The 17972-nt window shown below is 41.5% G+C and overlaps 1 protein-coding gene across 1 annotated transcript; it reads right to left on the bottom strand.

Annotated features, from left to right (window-relative positions):
• Window positions 1-2010: 2010 nt before the first annotated feature.
• On the bottom strand, window positions 2011-17011 carry LOC146869785 (acidic mammalian chitinase-like). The gene is made up of 11 exons (XM_085615164.1): window positions 16885-17011; window positions 15712-15741; window positions 14443-14644; window positions 13475-13531; window positions 13213-13378; window positions 11496-11620; window positions 8875-8998; window positions 8520-8705; window positions 7692-7811; window positions 3108-3249; window positions 2011-2377 (listed from the first exon to the last, which is right to left on the bottom strand). The coding sequence occupies exons 1-11, from the start codon at window positions 16907-16909 to the stop codon at window positions 2112-2114; spliced, it is 1443 nt and encodes a 480-aa protein (XP_085471290.1). The 5' UTR covers window positions 16910-17011; the 3' UTR covers window positions 2011-2111.
• Between the last annotated feature and the right edge of the window lie 961 nt (window positions 17012-17972).

Here is a 17972-nt window from a genome sequence, read left to right as displayed (position 1 = left end):
ACTTTTATACAGAAGTTCTATTCATTTGTGTTTTATTGTAACAAATATCTATTGTATGCAGTGATTCTAATATTTTGTAATGTATGTGGACACATATTCTTTTCAATAAAATTATTTCTGAACTAAAAAAAAAGATACTTTAGCTGACATTGCCATGTGGGTGGGGAGGCAGGTAGATATGGATTTGCTTCTATCCTTTTCCATGTGAATAAGTTCCACTCTGTATGTGAGGTTATCAGTGTTATCAGTCTTAGTTTTGATAAAACCTAGAATAGATGAGCCATTGGTAAATTCTTTTAGAGTAATTTCCACTATACACTAGACTTATGGAATGAGGTCTAGATGAAGCCAGCAGTAGCTTGCATGGTCTTGTATGTAAATACCATTTCTGTGAGGAATGAGAGTATGTTTGGAGTGTGCATTGAGACCTCGCGCATGGTTTGTTTGCAGTAGAATGCCATGCACCTGCAGGTGCTTTCCAGGCCTGCCACAGTATAGTGTGTCCAGGAAACTGAAAGGTACATTGTATCTTGTTTATCTGTAAGAGAGATGTCGGCCACTGATTACGACTGGCCTGAGTCTCTATTAGTGATTTTGCCAGTATGGGTAAGTCAGAGTCCGGAGAGGAAGTGCTTGGGATGTGCTCTGTGAGTATGATCTCACATGCCCCTGGCATGGGTTAGGGTAAGACTAGAAAGGTTTTCTATGGGGGGGGCCAATGTGTAGGGTTGTCTCCATTGCCTAGCATAATAGTAGTGTCGAACCACCAGTGGGCAAATTGCAAAGGGTCATTCTAGTCCTCTGACAATCTTCACGGAGTATACTGGTGAAGAGGAGTTTGAGTTGTGAGATTGTATTTGTGTTGTGTATAATGTTGCTAGGAGTCGTTCATAGTTATCTGTGAATGCATATTTCCATCTACATTACAGACCATGCTGTCTGAGCCCATAGTGACATGCTGCTTTGAGAGGTGGGTGCATGTCCTAAAACTGGAGCCTTCTCATTGAGGCATTCATCGGCTTAAGGCCAACATAGTACTTTCCACTCTTAGTTGGTTCTGTACATTTGTGTTCAGATAATTAAATTCAAGTAGATTTTGGCCACTGCCCTCCTCCGCAAAGATCTCTCCACTGTTTTTACTATTAGTTTTCATCCAGCCATTAAGCTTGTCAAATCCTTCAATTTCCCCTATTGTTCACCCACCGATGTTTAGAGCCCATAGTTGCCTCTGAATTCAAGTAAAACCTGTGACTGACTTCATATGGCTGACCCCATGCACTTTGCACACTTGCACTCTCTTTTCCGCAAATCCCTGTCAGAAACCTTTTCTCATCTCTTTGGGCTCAGGAAATCGAACTTCGGTAGGCTGCTCATATTATAGGCTCCAGCAAAGCATCCTATTAAAGTCTATGGCCTTGTATGTAAATTTGGTTCATTAAGGCCCGTCTCCTTAGTTATGTGCAAGATGTTCTGTATTGGAATGCCCTATTGTTCCTTTTTGCTTGCCACCATTTTAACTACAGCAGTAACCCCATATTTAGGGACAATAGTGGAGCAGTAGAGGGCGCAGCTTTACATAATTCTGATGCACTGAGGAACTATTTATGGTTTCCAGTACTGTGCTGGTAAATAATCTTGCAGGTGATGATTGAGGTGCATTGATTGAGCTGCGTGCATTAGCCACACTTTCTATAATGCCAACAAAAATGCATTACTTTTTCTTTATTTGGGATAACGCAAGAATAGCAGATATTTGACTTGTGCAAGTGCATGAAAGACCTGTGTTGGGGCACCAATGCAAAAAAGCAGAAAGATGGGCTGCAGGCCAAGAATGTGAGCTAAAGGCAGAGTTTTTATTTTGAAGGCATTGCCATTTTAAATAAATGCACTTTTTGATGAAACGAGTGAGTTAAATCAAATGACAAGTTTTTAAAAAAACATAGTAGTACCTAAATACCCAAAATAAAATGTTACACTCATACACTGGCCAAAGTATTTGAGACACCTGTGTTTATTTAGCATTGTTTTTATTTTAGAATTAAATTGTTGGAACAAGCAAATTAAATCAAATAATTTGTTAATTAACATGTTTGTTCCGATGCTGGATGTTTTTATGGCCAGTTGCAGCAAGAGCAGCTAGGGTCAAAGACCAGGGTAGCCTGGCAGTGTTGCTGATAAGTGATCCCATTGAGGCAGTGCCAGAAGGCGTTTTTGTTTCCGGCGACTGGGTAGAGACCGCTGGCTTTGCCTGCACAGAATCCGCTTCCTCCTGAACTTCCACCGGAGCTTCCACCTCCACTGCTGCCACCACCAGATGGAGCTGCTGTGGCAGGAGCTGCTGTGACTGGGGCAACAGGAACAGCGGGAGCTGTGCAGCCTGTAATTCAGAGGAAAACATGTTGGTTCTCACATGATTACGTTCCTTTTTCAGTGTGACTATCCAAGACTATAGTACATGGATTCTTTAAAGAGGACACCTCTTGTGATCACAAGTTGCAGATCTCCAACCAAAATTCCAACATGTGCAAAGAAGGCAGTATCTGGGCAGCCATTTAAGACACATTTGAAATTCAGTGTATGCATTTTTAGCAAAGTGTGTGTTTTGATTGGGTAGCCCATGCCCCACATTGACTCCCATCGTGGCTAACCAATCTAAATCCCCTGACCAATTGCATTGCTTAAAGAAGAGCATCATGAGTAGAAGGGGACTCTTGAGACATTCCGAAGATGAGCGATTTTGAGACATTCTGAAGATGAGAAGCAGTCTCATCTTCTAGAAACAATAACATTGAGTCTGCAGCCCAAACTGGAGAGATTGTGCTTGCAGCAGGTTATTTTATATAAGGGTTTCCTATCAAATATGGATTTGTTCAGTTTGTATGCATGGTCTGCATAGCATCTGGTCATAGATGGTGTGTTATATGTCAAAATTGATAGGTTTGAGGCTTGGCCGTTACAAACATGCAGGAATGGTTTACTGTAAGATAGGATCTGTGGGCACATTTGAGCAGCGTGTGTATGACTTTACACCTAATATCACGCTAACAAAGATACAAGCACTAGCCACTGATGTTATATTAAAACAATTCTGCAATCATGTCTCTCACCTGAAGCCTGCACTCCGAGAGTAGTCTTCAGCGCAGTGATGAGGGGGAACTTTCCTTGGTTACAGAATGTGCCTGTGAAGTCGTCCAGATCAATGGCCCACACCATGGCACCGGCCAGGTTGTTCTTCATCAGCCACTGAGCCTATAAATAGTGGATGGAATATACTCTTATCTTATTGCTGCCATAGATAAATACCAAATGTTGAGACTAAACAGAGAAGGCAGGATAGGTGGTGGCATAGCCATCGTCTTTAAAGATACCACCAAAGCCTCTCCTATAGACAATTTACAAGCAGACTGGGTAGAGATTTGTGTTTTTAAAATTGAAATCTCTCCAAAGGACTGCTGGAGGGGTGCCCAGAAAGTGATAAATCTCCCCCATCAGTGGGCCACACCAGATTTGATCTTTGCGAATTCTCCCGCTTTGTCTTTTGACCCCACGCAACATCTACTACTCGGACTAGACGTGGAGAGCTTGTACACCAGCCTCCCGCATGATGAGACCCTGGATATTATAGAAGAGGTTCTTTTCTCCATCACCTGGAATTACCATACACCCAGGAATTTGGTCATGGAATGTATCACCTTAGCCCTTAAGAAGAACTTCTTCTTATACCAGGATGTACACTATCTACAAAAACACGGTACCAGCATGGGTAGTACCTTCGCGCCGAGTCTAGGGGGTCTGTACGTTCACCATCTAGAGTCACAGAAAATACTCCTTCAGCGCAACCCATTTTTCAACAACATTGTCCTTTGGAAACGCTACATAGATGATGTTTTTGTGATTTGGAAAGGCGATTCGGATTCAGTAACCAGTTTCATGACATGGCTTAATGAACAGAACACTTTCCTCAAATTTACCCACACTTTTTCTAATAACAACCTGGTGTTTCTTGATTTAAACATCTATGCTGAAGAGGGAAGACTAAAGTCCAGAACACATTTTAAACCCACGGCAAAAAACTGCCTGTTGCTCTATGATAGTTTCCATCCCCGACACCTTCGGGACAATCTCCCTTATGGTCAATTTCTCCGTTTACGGAGAAACTGCTCAGAACTGACGGATTTCAAAGCACAAGCAAAAGATCTGGAGAGGAGGCTACTAGATCAGAATTATCCGGAACGGATAGTCAAAAGAGGACTCAAACGTGCCAGAAACAACAATAGAGACGCTCTCCTGGAAAACCAAACACCAAAAGAACAAGAAACCAGACCCATTTGTGTAACCAATTTTTATACCCACTCTAACCAAGTGTCCAAAATTATCAATAAGAACTGGAAGATTTTGAACTGTGGAGGTCTGGACCTACCAAAACCAATGTTCTCTCATAAACGCGGCCGTAGTCTGAGGGACATCCTTGTCCACACCATACCACGTCTTCCACCAGCACGTCAAGACACGTGTAGTATGTTACCACCCATCAAAGGGCATCACCCATGCGACATGTGTAGTACATGCTCTCTCAATAAAAAAAGTACCCAGCTCACCTTTTCAAATGGTACATCATGGGAGCAACGCAAATTCACCAATTGTAACAGCAAGAATGTGGTGTATCTCATCACCTGCCCATGCGGTATGGAGTATGTCGGTATGACCACGAGACAAATAAAGGTGCGGATTGGAGAACATAAGAGCAATATCCGCTGCAAGAAGAGCACAACCAAGATGGCAACCCACTTTTTGACCATGAATCATGGCGTGGATGAAATTAAGTGGACCATCATTGAACAACTCAACAATGATCGTGGACTCTTTGAAAAAGAGCAATGATGGGTGTTCCGCCTGGGCACGCACATAACCGGCCTCAACGATGATATACCTTGGGCACAATTGACCTAATACTGGGTTCTCCCAACTGCGATGTTATTCATCAACTTTTCAACCAATCTTTGACATGGCCTTTTTCCACCTTCTCGTGTGGGTACATATTGTTTATTAAGACCTGTCAGGTGTCAAATCGTGTCTTGTGCCTCCAACCCCAGCCACTAGAAACAGCCTCCCCTTCGCACGGCGTAGTCACGCTGATGTATATAAGCATAACCTTACCCTTTGTCAAATCCCTAACACACCCGCTTAATCTTAAGTGGGCTTCATTTTTATAATACTATTTTTTAGCACGCTAGCCATATCATCAACGGGCTTCATACAAGTACGCCTGTATAATCATGAACGTGCTTCATTTTTTTAAATACAATCCTGAGCTCGCGACCCATATCGTTAACGCGCTGGAAGCATACACAGTCTATTACGGAGACTGCTCTGACCATATTGAGACATTATGTCTAGCTCTGAGGACACTTTCCGTAGTCAATAAAGTTGTTTCCTTTTTTTATTTTTTACTCCCGTCACCACTTCTTTCATGGAACCTCCCTCACTTCCGGGTCACCCTGCACTGATACCGCAGTCTAGTCTTCGCCTGGGTTCTAACCCGGAAGTATACCTGTATGCCCCCGTCACCACCAGCTGACTCGCATTTAGGAAATAACGGGTAGTTTAAAAGCAGTTACCCGCCATGGTCCCATTACACAGCGGAACCGCGGAGGGATAGACTTCAAGTCGAGTTTCCAGTCAGGGCACGTAAGTACGGCACAGCCGCCCGTGGAAGCAGACCTCGTTCAGCATGCGAGACATTCACTCAAGGTAAAAGCCTGATGCTGTACCTTCTCCGTTTTCCCACTAGAATTGAGGTCCCATGACGATTCCACCCGTTCAAGGTTCATGAGGCATTAACCTCACATACATATAAGTATGCATTTGGGCTTTTTGACTGTATTACCCACCTGGACCACTTACTATTTTTCACGAAAATTTATAGAGTGTGTGTTTTCTGTCTGTAGTGTCTTGTACTGTCCTTTCCTTTACAGGTCACTGCACCTTTTCCTGATAACGCTAAATTTTAGCTGAAGCACGCGTTTTAGGTCACATTGTGGCACATTTATTGTATTTACAGGTACCACGCTCTGTTTCCAGGGAATTGAAGATGCCTTTATTCTTCCTTGTTTTTACAGATATGCATACATACGAGTAGGTATTGTATATACGTGCACCACTGAATGCATCTCTCACTTCTTTATATTATTAAGCACATGCCTTCTAGTCGGGAGGGATCTTTTCCTGTCCTGATGAAGATGCTTTTGCATCGAAACATGTTGACTCACAAGGAGTAACCACACATTACGTAGGCAAACTCCGCACCCCTGTTTTTAGCAGTACCAGCCTCCCGGGACATATTAAAGTTTTTTCTGTCTTAAGGGGCCAGGTGCTTTTTACAAACACATATTTACAACTACATCAGACCCTCCCCTTTGCATCACACATAGCACTTTATCATTAGTGCTCCCACGTAGTCGTAGGTCGTAGCACGCCCCGTCCCGCAGCGGGGCGGGAAGACCCCTATGATGAAGCATGACACCATGGGCCATTCTTGGTGTGTGAGGGGTATTTAAACAACACTGTGTGTGCCCAACCATATTGGGACACTCACCTACAACTACCCCAATTTATTCAGCATCCTCAGTACCTTTCTTTTCAAAGGTGGATCTTTTTGTTTGTTAACATACACAGAAGGCATCGAAGACAAGGCACTTGTGCATTTTCTAATGTATTTAAATTTACACCTACTTCAGCTGACGATGTCGACAAAGTTCCAAGAGCTTTAAACAAGATAGCCCTTATACAACCTTGCTCTAATCCCAACCAAGGAACGCACGCACCCTGGTACACCCTGGAATTGCGTACTGAAAAGTCTGTGTAAAAAGCTTGAGAGACAATGGCACCATTTCAATAATCTCATTGATAAAGAGGCATATTAACTAGCCTTAACGAAATATCACCGCAACATGAAAAAGCCTTCAAAGCACACATTTCTCTTCAAATTAGACTGGGAACTCCTCGAAGGAGCTCTTTAAAGTGCTTAACCCTTTCCTTAACTCTCAAGCCTGCTCTCTGGAGATTGTACCATCAGAAGCTCTTTGTCATTACCTTGTGACTCACTACAAACAAAAAAATCTATATAATTTATCAGAATTGCCCCAAAATAACTTAGTAAGCCAGCGAGCAGTTTAATCCTTATCACTCTCAACCAATGGTTTTACTTTAGGGAAATTTAAACCACTCTTGCCTAACTCTATTCAGAAGGTACTGGCAGCTGCTGAATCAGGGTCTCCCTTACACATCTGCCCACCTCGTATCACAGTATCCTTGTCCTTTCAGCTTGCACTGGCCATCTGCTCACTATTTAATCTATCCATTGCCACTGGGGAAGTCCCTCCTCAGTCTTGAAAGCAGCACTGGTTGCTTGGGTGACTGATCCTTTTATTAGCCTCCCCTGCTCTAGAACAAGCTCCCCATTTTACATACATCAATGCACGGACCACTACAAATTCAGAAAACGTCTTTGAACTGCTATTTGTGGCCAAATTATTCGGGTTATCTGTTGGTGCTAGATTGCACCGAGACACCCCACCGGGGTTATTCGCACGTATTATAAACTGAATTAACATAACATAGATATGTGGGAACCTATAATGTCATTGGTTTTAGCAAGGTAATTGTATAACTGGTCAATCTTCAAATCATACCTTGAGAGTGACACTCTTCACGTTATCGTATCCAAGCCACTCGTTACCCTGGTATGCATAGGGAACCTCCTCAGCAGACGACCAGTTCTCAGTAGCTCCATTCTTCAGGAAGGTGCAGATCTGTAGTGGTTTAAGATTGAATAAAGTTTGCTCCAAGATGGCTGTGTCAAGTCTCTTAATTCAAATCCCAGGCAGCGGTCTGGTGGAACGGTACACTTTTATAACCTCCCCCTTCACCCCACCCCGTTGTGCTCAATATTCTATCTCAGTGTCTAAGTAAAGTGATTTTATTTTTTACTGCGGGATATTTATATATCGCATACCTAGACCTGATGGGTAGCACAGTGCTATTACCTAGATCAAATCAATTAAGTGTCACCATACGCAGCTTACAGAAGCAAGGGTGAGGGTTTAAATAATGATTTCATGAGGTTACCGAGGTTTAGAATCTCAATGAGTAAAGTGAAGTAAAGTTTGACTGTTGACATATGACCATCATACGAGTGTAAACGCAAGCTGGACTATATGTGCTGTTTTTATTTTAGAATTAATTGTTTGAACAAGACCTTTGAATCAGATAATTTGTGAGGTTACATGGTTCTATCAACCTGTTGATTTATGTTGGTAAGATAATAAGCTAATTACTTATTGGTTTAAATAGCAATGTTAGACATTTGAATCGTAATAGGAGCGTTTTGTGTAAATCTGTCTGTTTGCATTAAAATAATATTTGTGCATCCCGATGTTGTAGCTGCTCAGCATATTTCAGCTTATTAAAAAATCTGTCAAAGTGGGTGATTCTTTATTAGGGTACATTGACTCACATACCTCATAGTAGGCCCAGAACCCAGCCTGTCTGGTGTAAGGCCCGGCAGGTCCAGCTCCAGAGGTTGGGGCTCCAATTCCATTGGTGGATGGGTTGCTCAGAATGAAGGTGTGTCCATAGGTCGGGACTCCAACAATAAGTTTTGATGCTGGGGCACCATTGCTCAACCAGTAGTTCATGACGTAATCCTACAAAGACAATGCTTGTGGTCAGGTCAGAAAATCTGTGATGTGATATGTCAATCAGTTAATGCATTCTGTATGGTGTACTGTAACTGGCTGGGAATTCAACTGAAAACATAGTCAACTTGAAGTTCTGCTGGACTGGAGCTTCTCCAGCACGTGTAGCTATACTTACAATATTCAAGTAGGCATTTGCTCCAGTGGCTGCAGGGTTGGTGTACAGGGGGCTGTTTTCTCCAGTGTATCCCTCCCAGGATCCATGCAAATCATAGGTCATCACATGGATATAGTCAAGAGCCCTGCCAGAAAAATGCATGTTACCATTTTAAGCAATTGAAATCTTTTGAATTATTAAAAGAACTGTCTTTGCAGACACGGTGTTTAAATGCCAGATATTTTGCTCAAACAAACTCTAGTTTTGTTGTCTATTATGTGAGTATTTTAGCAAATATGCTTTAACTAAAATATCCCTTTAAATCAAGGACACATCAAGAGGTTTAAATATGGTCTATGTTTGCCTTTAGTGTGCATTGTAAGAAATAAACTTGCCATCAGAAGACAAGACGTGAAATGTATTTTCCAGGGATACTCTCTACATGCTAGAAATGTACTATTTTTTTAAAGTAACAATCCCTTTTTACATTTAACTTTTTAATCTACATTTTTCTAAGCTTAGCAGAGGATGACAACATTGTTAATAGATTCCTTTGCACATATTAAGGAACTTTAACATGTTTGTATATCACCATTGGTGATTTTAAGATCAATCCATAAGCGGGGGTGGAAATTTGTCTTAAGTCATGTATCTGGACATTTATGGCTTGTCATTGTGAAGATTCTGTTGTAGAAAAAAGGTGTGCTGTTCCTAGGAGGACAAGGGGGGGGACAAAAAAGGGGGGAGGGGAGGAAATAACCGAGGGGACACATCGGTAATGGCTGACATGGGTAGGTGCTACAGGGAGCAAGAGAGATAATGCTCGTTCACGGATAGATCCAATTAGGAGCAAGGTCCCTCATACACCCCGAAGGGTGTCATGCTGTATTATGTGAGGGTGAACCTATGTGAAGGGGGTAGATGTGGGAAAGTACAAGTGTGGTTTAAAAATGGCTCCTAGATACTCCTAGGTGAATTTATTCGCAGAGTGTCTGGGCCATGGGTAAAAACTGACTGAAAAAGTCCCAAACTGAGAGGAGAAATTAGATCTGTGTCAGTTCTAGTGAGTTGTGCGAAAGGGTCGAAATGTTTCTTGCCTATCAAAAAGTCCAATTGGATCTCGGCAATTCTTCAGGACGTTTTAACCTCGTCTACTCTCAAAGGGGGCGGCAAATAATGTCAGAGGGAGGTCAAAGTCACGTCCCCTTATGTCAGGATGCTATTGTTGTCCTGGTGTGTGAAAATAATAATAAAAAATCAAAAGTGAGGTACAATTATACCTTCCAGAGATGGGTGCACTGGAAGAATGAGGTAGTAATTCCCCAACAGGGGCAGACCGGTGGACCTGCTTAAATCTCGAGGGAAACCACTTTGGATCCTTGAGGTTCCCAGTGCGGGACCTACCCGTGGCCAGCTGCCCAGGGTAGATACTGTTATTCTAAATCTCTTTTTAATTAATGTCTTTGCTATAGAGTTTGTTCGAACTTTTGTTTTGCTATAGTTTCCCTATTTGGTTTATTATAGCACTCATTCATATCTTGACAAAATTTGCATAGCAAGTAAAACATGTTTCACCTGTCTCTTTCTTTAAGCTATACAAGTGAATGATAGGGTAGCTAAAGGCAAAGTTTTAGACCGCACCCATGTTACCACAGATATTACTTCTAGTTTACTTATGGAATCGTATTATAGCCTTACAGCCTGAGGCAGAAGGGCTATATGTTTATTAAACAACTTATACCAGCCACTGTAAGCCCGTAGCTACTCCATTGTCTTCCAAGGAGCTCTCAACATACCAATGAATAGAATTTGCATATATAAGTAATGGCGTTTGTTGTAGCTTCTATAGCAAATTAGGACATTGGAATGTTGAGCCCTCAATTCAAGACAATGAAGCAGCAGCGACCTATATGAACTGGTATAGTCCCCGCTGATCTCAACATTTCAATTTTCTAATACACAGCATTTGCCTTTATTTTTTCCGTGCTTCTCGAAAATATATTATTTAGGCAGAGGAAAGTGAAAGGCAGTGGCTGTGTAGGATGACATATGCAGCCTGCACTCTTCCCTCCTCCTGTAGCTCAGTGTTACTAGGGCTTCAGAAGGAGGGACGGGTGAATGCTGCTCAGCTCCTGGGTCTCCCTAGCTTGGCTGGACTTCAAAAAGCAGTTCATCCAAGCCAGCGGGAACCAGTAAGCTCCTTTCACAGCTCTTGCTGTGAATGTTCAACAGCTGACAGCCGTGGCCCTGCGTGCGCTGTTAGATGTAGAACATTCACTGCAAGAGCTGTGAAACTAAGGCTTCGGAGCCCAAGGGGTGGCTCTGAGAACACTTTGTGTTTTTTAATTAGAACATTCTGTCCTCATGGAGCGGAATGTTCTAATAGCTTCATTGCCCGCTGTAGCTGGGCTACACTGGCTATTAAAGGCCCACTCCCTTGTTAAAGGCCCAAGCAGAATACTGGAGCGGGCTTTTAATGGCCAGCATAGCCCGCTACTACAGGCAATAAAGCTATAATAGAAGCTATAGCAAGCTACATTACTTATATATGCAAAATCTATTCTCTGGCAAACCACTGCTATAGTCCAGTGCTTGCAGCAGTCTTGGAACCAAGCCATGACCAGATTACTTGTTGTACTTACGCTGAGAGCTGAGGGATCTGGTATCCAGCCTGGATGTTGGAGATACCTCCAGCCACTGCTGCAGTCACCATGAGGCGGGCCCTGTTGGTCTGAGTGGCCTCCTGCTGGAAGGCTGCTAGCATTTCCTGCAAAAATTAACAGAAGAAACCATGTGGTAAGACGTAAAGCAAGGCCAAATTGAAAAAGGGTGGTCTATAATTATAATGTATTATTTTAAAATGTCTGTTGTGTTAGTCTAGTTCTTTCATTAATCCATTCTTTAAACCCATTGTGCCTCATAGAAGATGTTATTGTCTTCAAGGAGGGGGAAGCCAGTGGTAGTTACAGGTGGGATCAAGAAACCCAACTTCTAGTCCCCACTTGCCCCCATTAATGCATTGTTTTTTGCTGGCCATTTCACTTCCCTTTCAGTCTCTCACTTGCCTCATGTACAGAAATTTAGACAGCTAACCCGCATTTTTAAGCTCTGTATACAACAAACACAGGAGAACTGCAATGTCTTTCAGCACATTAAAGCCTCTATTTTCTAATTTTCACACTCTTGTATTGTGTTCTGTCTGGAAACTGATTTGAATCTGTTGATATTGTCATTGAGTTATTAGTATTTGTATAGCCAATTTCTATCATGGACATGATGATTTGGTACTCTGGGTTTTAGTGCTGATTGAAGATTAGTTTCATGATGTTTTTATCCGGTTACCTGTGATCATTTTATTTGTGTCTGGTGCGTTGTGTAGTGTAAGTGAATAGGAAAGCAACATTTGGTACTTTCAACCAGTGGTAGCAAGCTGCTGTAAGTCAGCTGAATTTGTTTTAGAACCATAGCTTGCCATTCAATACTTTGCAGTAATGTCCCAAGTTTTAGTGTAGGGCATCTAACAGGATAAATGGACATCGCACAGCTTCTTGTCAATCTTGCCTCTTTATTCCCAGCCCCCATCAGAGATCTGCTTTGCCACAGATCCACTGCCACACCTGCCTGTTCCAACACCATCCACTTTAAAAAGACATAATAATGTCTAATGAGAGGATCTCAGTGACTAAGCTGAATTTTATTATGTGTGGACCAGTGAACTCTGTCTTGGCAACGCCTTTTGAAAATTTTTCTAATCCTATAATGCTAGATAGACTAAATCTCATTCAATTTGATTCCTTTCAGAACTTTTTTTTTCTTATTAAAGAAAAAACCCGGTTTAGTGCATATACTACTAACAGTCATCTTTGATTACCAGTCTTCTGCTTGTGATGGCCTTTGACTTCCAAGTTAGAAGTGTAATTTTTGTAAGTGTTATAGCTGCAAGTAAAACATTAAATACCATGCATTTGATTGCAATAGCTTGCTTGTATCCCCAAACGTTACCATTTTATTTAATGTATTTATTTTATTTTCTGGCATCAAGATGCTCAATATTGTATCAATGGTAACCCACTACTCTGTTGCCAGATTGCTAGAAGGCTGTGGTGTTTTTCCTTTAATTTGTTGTCAAGACTTACTCAATTCATCATTCAATCTCTACAACTGCCTGACATGTCAGCCAGTACGGGTCACTTTTAAAGCAGGCAGTTACTTATTGTTAGACTCTAACTCCACGAATAATGGAGTGCTAAGGTATTAAATTGCCTAGGAAATAACCTGGGCACTATACCTTTTATGTACATAATATATTCTCCGCTTGTCACATAGTACATCCCCTCCACCATTTACAGTCCAAGTTACCTGGACCAGTGTGGTAAAGAGTTGTTTGTCTTGAGGGGGGCTTCCTCTAGACCCAGGGTACTCCCAGTCAAAGTCCAGCCCATCAAACTCATACTGTCGCAGAAACTTGATGACCGAGGTAATGAAGGTCTGACGGTTCTGTGGGGTGGAGACCATGGCAGTGAATCTGAAGAAGAATAAGACCATAGGGATAGAAGCGTCAACAGCTGACGGATGGTTTTGCATAAAGCCTTAGAGTTCAACTCCATTTTAAAATACTCACGGGGCTGTGCCAAAGTTCCAGCCACCGATTGCCAGCAGAGTTTTCAGATTGCCGTTCCTAGAAAAGAGAGCAGCCAATCAAGACCATGGTACCTAGCAAAGTGTTAAATCCATTTCTTCCCATTTTTTGTAAACATGTGATCTCAGATCCCTCCCACTTCAATTGCTGTGATATAGTGGCTTGTTTTTTTGGCTATTCGATGCACACACTTTGATCATACATTCAGTTTCTTTATTACACTTTGTACATGTTTTATACTGTGTGTGGCACTGAATGTCAGTGTAGAATGTTTTTTTTGTCACTAGGGCCTTTCCAAGACAGTGCATGACTTTTAAGATGCTTTAATATCGTATCTTATATTTTGTGAATTTTCTTGCACAGATATTATGTACAGAGGTTCTAGCTAATGATACGTTAGAGCTTGCACTGACAAGTAAGAATAAAAGCCAGTGCTTTTGGCGAGAGGGCGGTAAGGCATTAGAAGATGTTTACCACACTTAAAACATTACTCCTAAAAGAATAGGATTTGTTCATGTTAAACTGTGTGCAATAAACATAAACGGCGGTAAAGAGTGGAATCAACAGAGGGCCAGCAAGGCAGTGTTTGGATATTTTCAATGTGCTGGTGCTTGCTAGACATGTAGTACCATGCTCCAGGCTGTCTGCTAGCTGTAGTGGAGGTGATTTAGCTCCTGTTAGGTCAGATAGGAGGTGGCTTAGAAGTACACCACTTTATTGTAAGAAAGGGCTCTGCATGTACCACCCAACAAATCAATGCATTCCCTTAGTAGCATCTGTTAGATGTTGGGAGGCACATTAGTTCCAATCCAACAGATGAAATTGTTTGGACTCTTGTGCTGCTGTCATTTGAATTTGGCTGTGCTTATTTTATTTGGTGTGATGCATGCCTCCATGTGCTCTGTAGTAATTACTGAAAGGTAATTCCATGCACTAAAAACAGGACTCACTGGTTCTTGAGGTTCTGGAAGGAGTTGTATAGTGTCACGTCATTCCACTCAATGGTTGTGATCTGGTTGTTGGACATTCCGGCGAAGGCATAGATCAGGTGAGTACACAGGCATGGGTCGATGTTGTCGGGCTTAAACTTCCCCAGGCCCGGCCTGTACTGAGCCCAGTTGGTGAAGTAGCATGTCAGCTCGTAGGCAGAGCCTGCAGCGGGAATAAAATATAACTTTACAACCATGATTTATGAAGGCAGGCCTTTGAAGGGCATCACCTTTTTTAATAATTTTGCTTGATGGGGTGGTGATTTTGAAAATGTCACAATTTTTCTTTTTTTAATGAGTTTTATGTAGTTTTTGGCTTGTCCCTGCACTACAGAACCGACCACCACTTGTAGCACCACTAAATAATTCTTGCGATTTGATGCTCTATCAAGATAAATCCCAACACCATTGTGGTTTCTGTGAGAAATAAAAAAGCCTACTCGAGCCAGCTTTCTGAGCTTTGCACTCACTGCCAGTGGTTTCATGTGGCCCTGATTTTCTTAATACAAAATGTGATCTTTTCAGAGCAGTGTTAATTTTTATATGCTTGTGAACACCATACCAATAACCTGACTGCAAAGCAATGGAAAACTGCATAGCAAAATGCCTCTAGGCCCATCCAAAGCCAGTTCAAGTTCATACCTCAACTAAACAAAACAGTTTGAGTAAAGTGTGAATCTTCTCCGTAATCTTGTGGCAATAGTTCATATGAGTGATTGTTCTGGGCAATATATTGACCCTGGTGCATATTTCAAATAAAATGTCAAACATATGCTACATTTTCATTTTCTGAAAAGCAGTTCATTGGACATAGGGAGCTCATACTCTGTTGGCCCCTCAAACATATATTTGTGACCTAACCTTCTATTTCGGAGACATATATTAGCTTCCCATAACCTTTCTAGATTGAGATGTGATTCTCATGAAGAAGGACAAACTTTTTACTTGGACTGCGCTAGGTAAGCTAAATTGACCAGTCTAACTCAGATTTTTTTCTTTCTTAAGTCCATATAAAAAGTGATAGGGAAATTGTATATGCTGTAATCACAGATTGCAGTGGAACTTTTTACAAAAGTATCTGACATGCCAGGGTTGTATTATCTGAAAGTTGTGTCGATGCTTATTCAGCTTATACATTTTGTTTTATTTTCGTGAATAAATTCTACTGTAATCTTAATGTAGGTCAGTCCCTCCCAAGAGTTATGGGCACAATTTTTAAATAAAACTTACCCAGCTGAGCATTAAGTAGGAGCGCAAAACCTACAAAAAATAAACACAGATTTTAAAGTCAAAACATTCAAACAAGTAGACTTTTCAAGAAAGGTTTAGTTGTAGATGTTCCTTGCCATCAAACCTCTTTCAGATAAAATGATGCAGAAAGATGCTGTAGGGTGTCATACAGCAGTGCTAAGCTGGTTTTCAAATTATTGAAATTCTAGCTGTGGACTGGAATACTTCAGAGCGGAGATCATATGTAATGAAATAAGACAAAGCAGTGTGATCAGAGATGCCATCACACATCCCATTACATTACTTTTGTCTTGATATTGCTCGTTTTCGGAAATTATATCACACTGACTAATGATGATTACACATGTGAAAATACTTTGATTTGCTTATCTTTAGCAATGATATATTGGATGAGTTAGTGTGGACAATTTAAGTAATTAACAAAGTGTTGTTGAGGAGAAAACATTATGCTCAGACATTTGGGAGTGAAACTTTTGCTGACAATCCTTGCTCTTGTGAACAATACACAGCAGCTCTACAATGTTGTGGCTTGTTCCTGTCGCTATCAGGTGTTTGTAGACTAAATTGCGATCTTGTTCTTTACCCAATGCCTTTCATGACGTAGTAATCAGATGCCATTGTTTGGCTGATACCAAAGGTACTGCGAACAATTCAACCAGATGAACAGTTGGTCTCCACTAAAGCACAGGAACAGCAGGAGTCTGTCAGTGCACCCAGGCTCCATCGATTAGAATATCTGCCGATCACATGTGAGCTCTATTGTCCACAACAGTTGGGGTTTACCCATATCCAAGAAAAGCTAGAGAGCACTCTGTGAGAACTGTGACCGACCACACTGCCACCATAAAGAGATCACACTGCCACCAAAAGATACATTTTTCAGTACACAGATGTCCCGTTCTGATGCCCTCTCTTACCAATAGAAAAGATACTGCTCAACCACAAGCACACAATCATGAGATCCGTTGGAGACCTAAAGGGTGCTTTATTCCAAACAAAGGAAATGCTGCAAACCCCCACCTATCCACAAGACGTGGTGGAGGACATGAGATCTCTTTTCCAAAGAAATGAGCAGCAAGCTGGAAATCACGGTCTAGCGTTCTAGAAATGATTCTACATTCTGAGAATGAGTCTGAGGAAGCCTGGACTTACCCGTAAGGAAGAGTAGCTTTGCCATCTTTGCCTCTGTACTGATCCTAAGCTGGTTGTTTCCTGCTTATATACCTCCTGCCTCCACTGTTATCCTCTAATTTTGTGATTCGTTGTTGGATTAATAGGCTGCTATCTTACTTTTGGTGTAATTATTACCTTTAAATAACTCCAGAAATAATGGTATCAATTTCTTGTCATAAGGCCAATTTTGATAGCAATTTTAGTCCTTTTTGGCAGTTGTTGAATCACGCTAAGGGCGTTTTTCAATCCCCAGAGGTGTGCAATGTATTTACTGTGCAAACCAAGGACTGTGGAAGCTGATTATTTTGTGGTGCCTACTGATCAAAGCATTGTTATTTCTGCTTCATATGCTGTATCATACGATGGCATTGATAACCTCAACAGAAAGTTCCATTTCTGGTGCCATGGGTAAACATTTCCTTGACGTATCGTTGCTCTGACTGATAACAGAAATAATTTGTACAATTAAGCAAGTTTAACAGACACAAGGACCTAGTGAAGGTCATCGACCAGTTGTGTTTTTGAAGAGAATGGTCTGTATCTTCTGCATTTTTCGCTTTGAATAGAATGAGGTTTCCTCTGAGTTATTCATAAATATTCAATTTAAAAGGGATACATGCAACTAAGGCTGCCAGACTGACAAAGCACAATGAAGGACAGACTACATCGAGGCTCACAGTATGTCCACATCTTTGTAATTCTCACTCCTCTGAAAACGTAACAAATTCCATGGTATACAAGAAAGCTTAGAACGTAGCTCCATGTAATGGTGCCACCAGCCTGTCTTGACTGTCTTTTCTTCAGTCCTATTTATTAACCGGTTCTCAACATAGGCCGACCTGGACATGTATCAATGAACATTCCACCTATTTCTCAGAACCACATCAATGAGCAAAACATGCCAAGGCTCTCCTTTAAATTTCTGATCCTCGTGCTAAAGCAAACTTCATACATGTGATCTACTTCCTAGATGTACAACAAAGATAGCTTGCTCTCTGTCTACCTCATCACCTTACTTAGTTTTAGAAGACAACATAAGAAAATCATCTTTGATCAGCCTGTCTACA

Source organism: Triturus cristatus, chromosome 1_1 (assembly GCF_964204655.1).
Source record: "Triturus cristatus chromosome 1_1, aTriCri1.1, whole genome shotgun sequence".
In the NCBI taxonomy this organism is placed as follows: domain Eukaryota; kingdom Metazoa; phylum Chordata; class Amphibia; order Caudata; family Salamandridae; genus Triturus; species Triturus cristatus.
Note: the sequence above shows the minus strand (reverse complement) of the source record. Positions and strands in the feature narration are given on the sequence as shown.

Coding starts and splice junctions, on each gene's coding strand:
- LOC146869785 (XM_085615164.1), bottom strand. CDS start 16,909: ATGGCAAAGCTACTCTTCCTTACGG. Junction 15,742..16,884: donor AAAGCTACTCTTCCTTACGG/GTAAGTCCAGGC, acceptor TATTTTTTGTAG/GTTTTGCGCTCCTACTTAAT. Junction 8,706..8,874: donor CAAATGCCTACTTGAATATT/GTAAGTATAGCT, acceptor TTGTCTTTGTAG/GATTACGTCATGAACTACTG.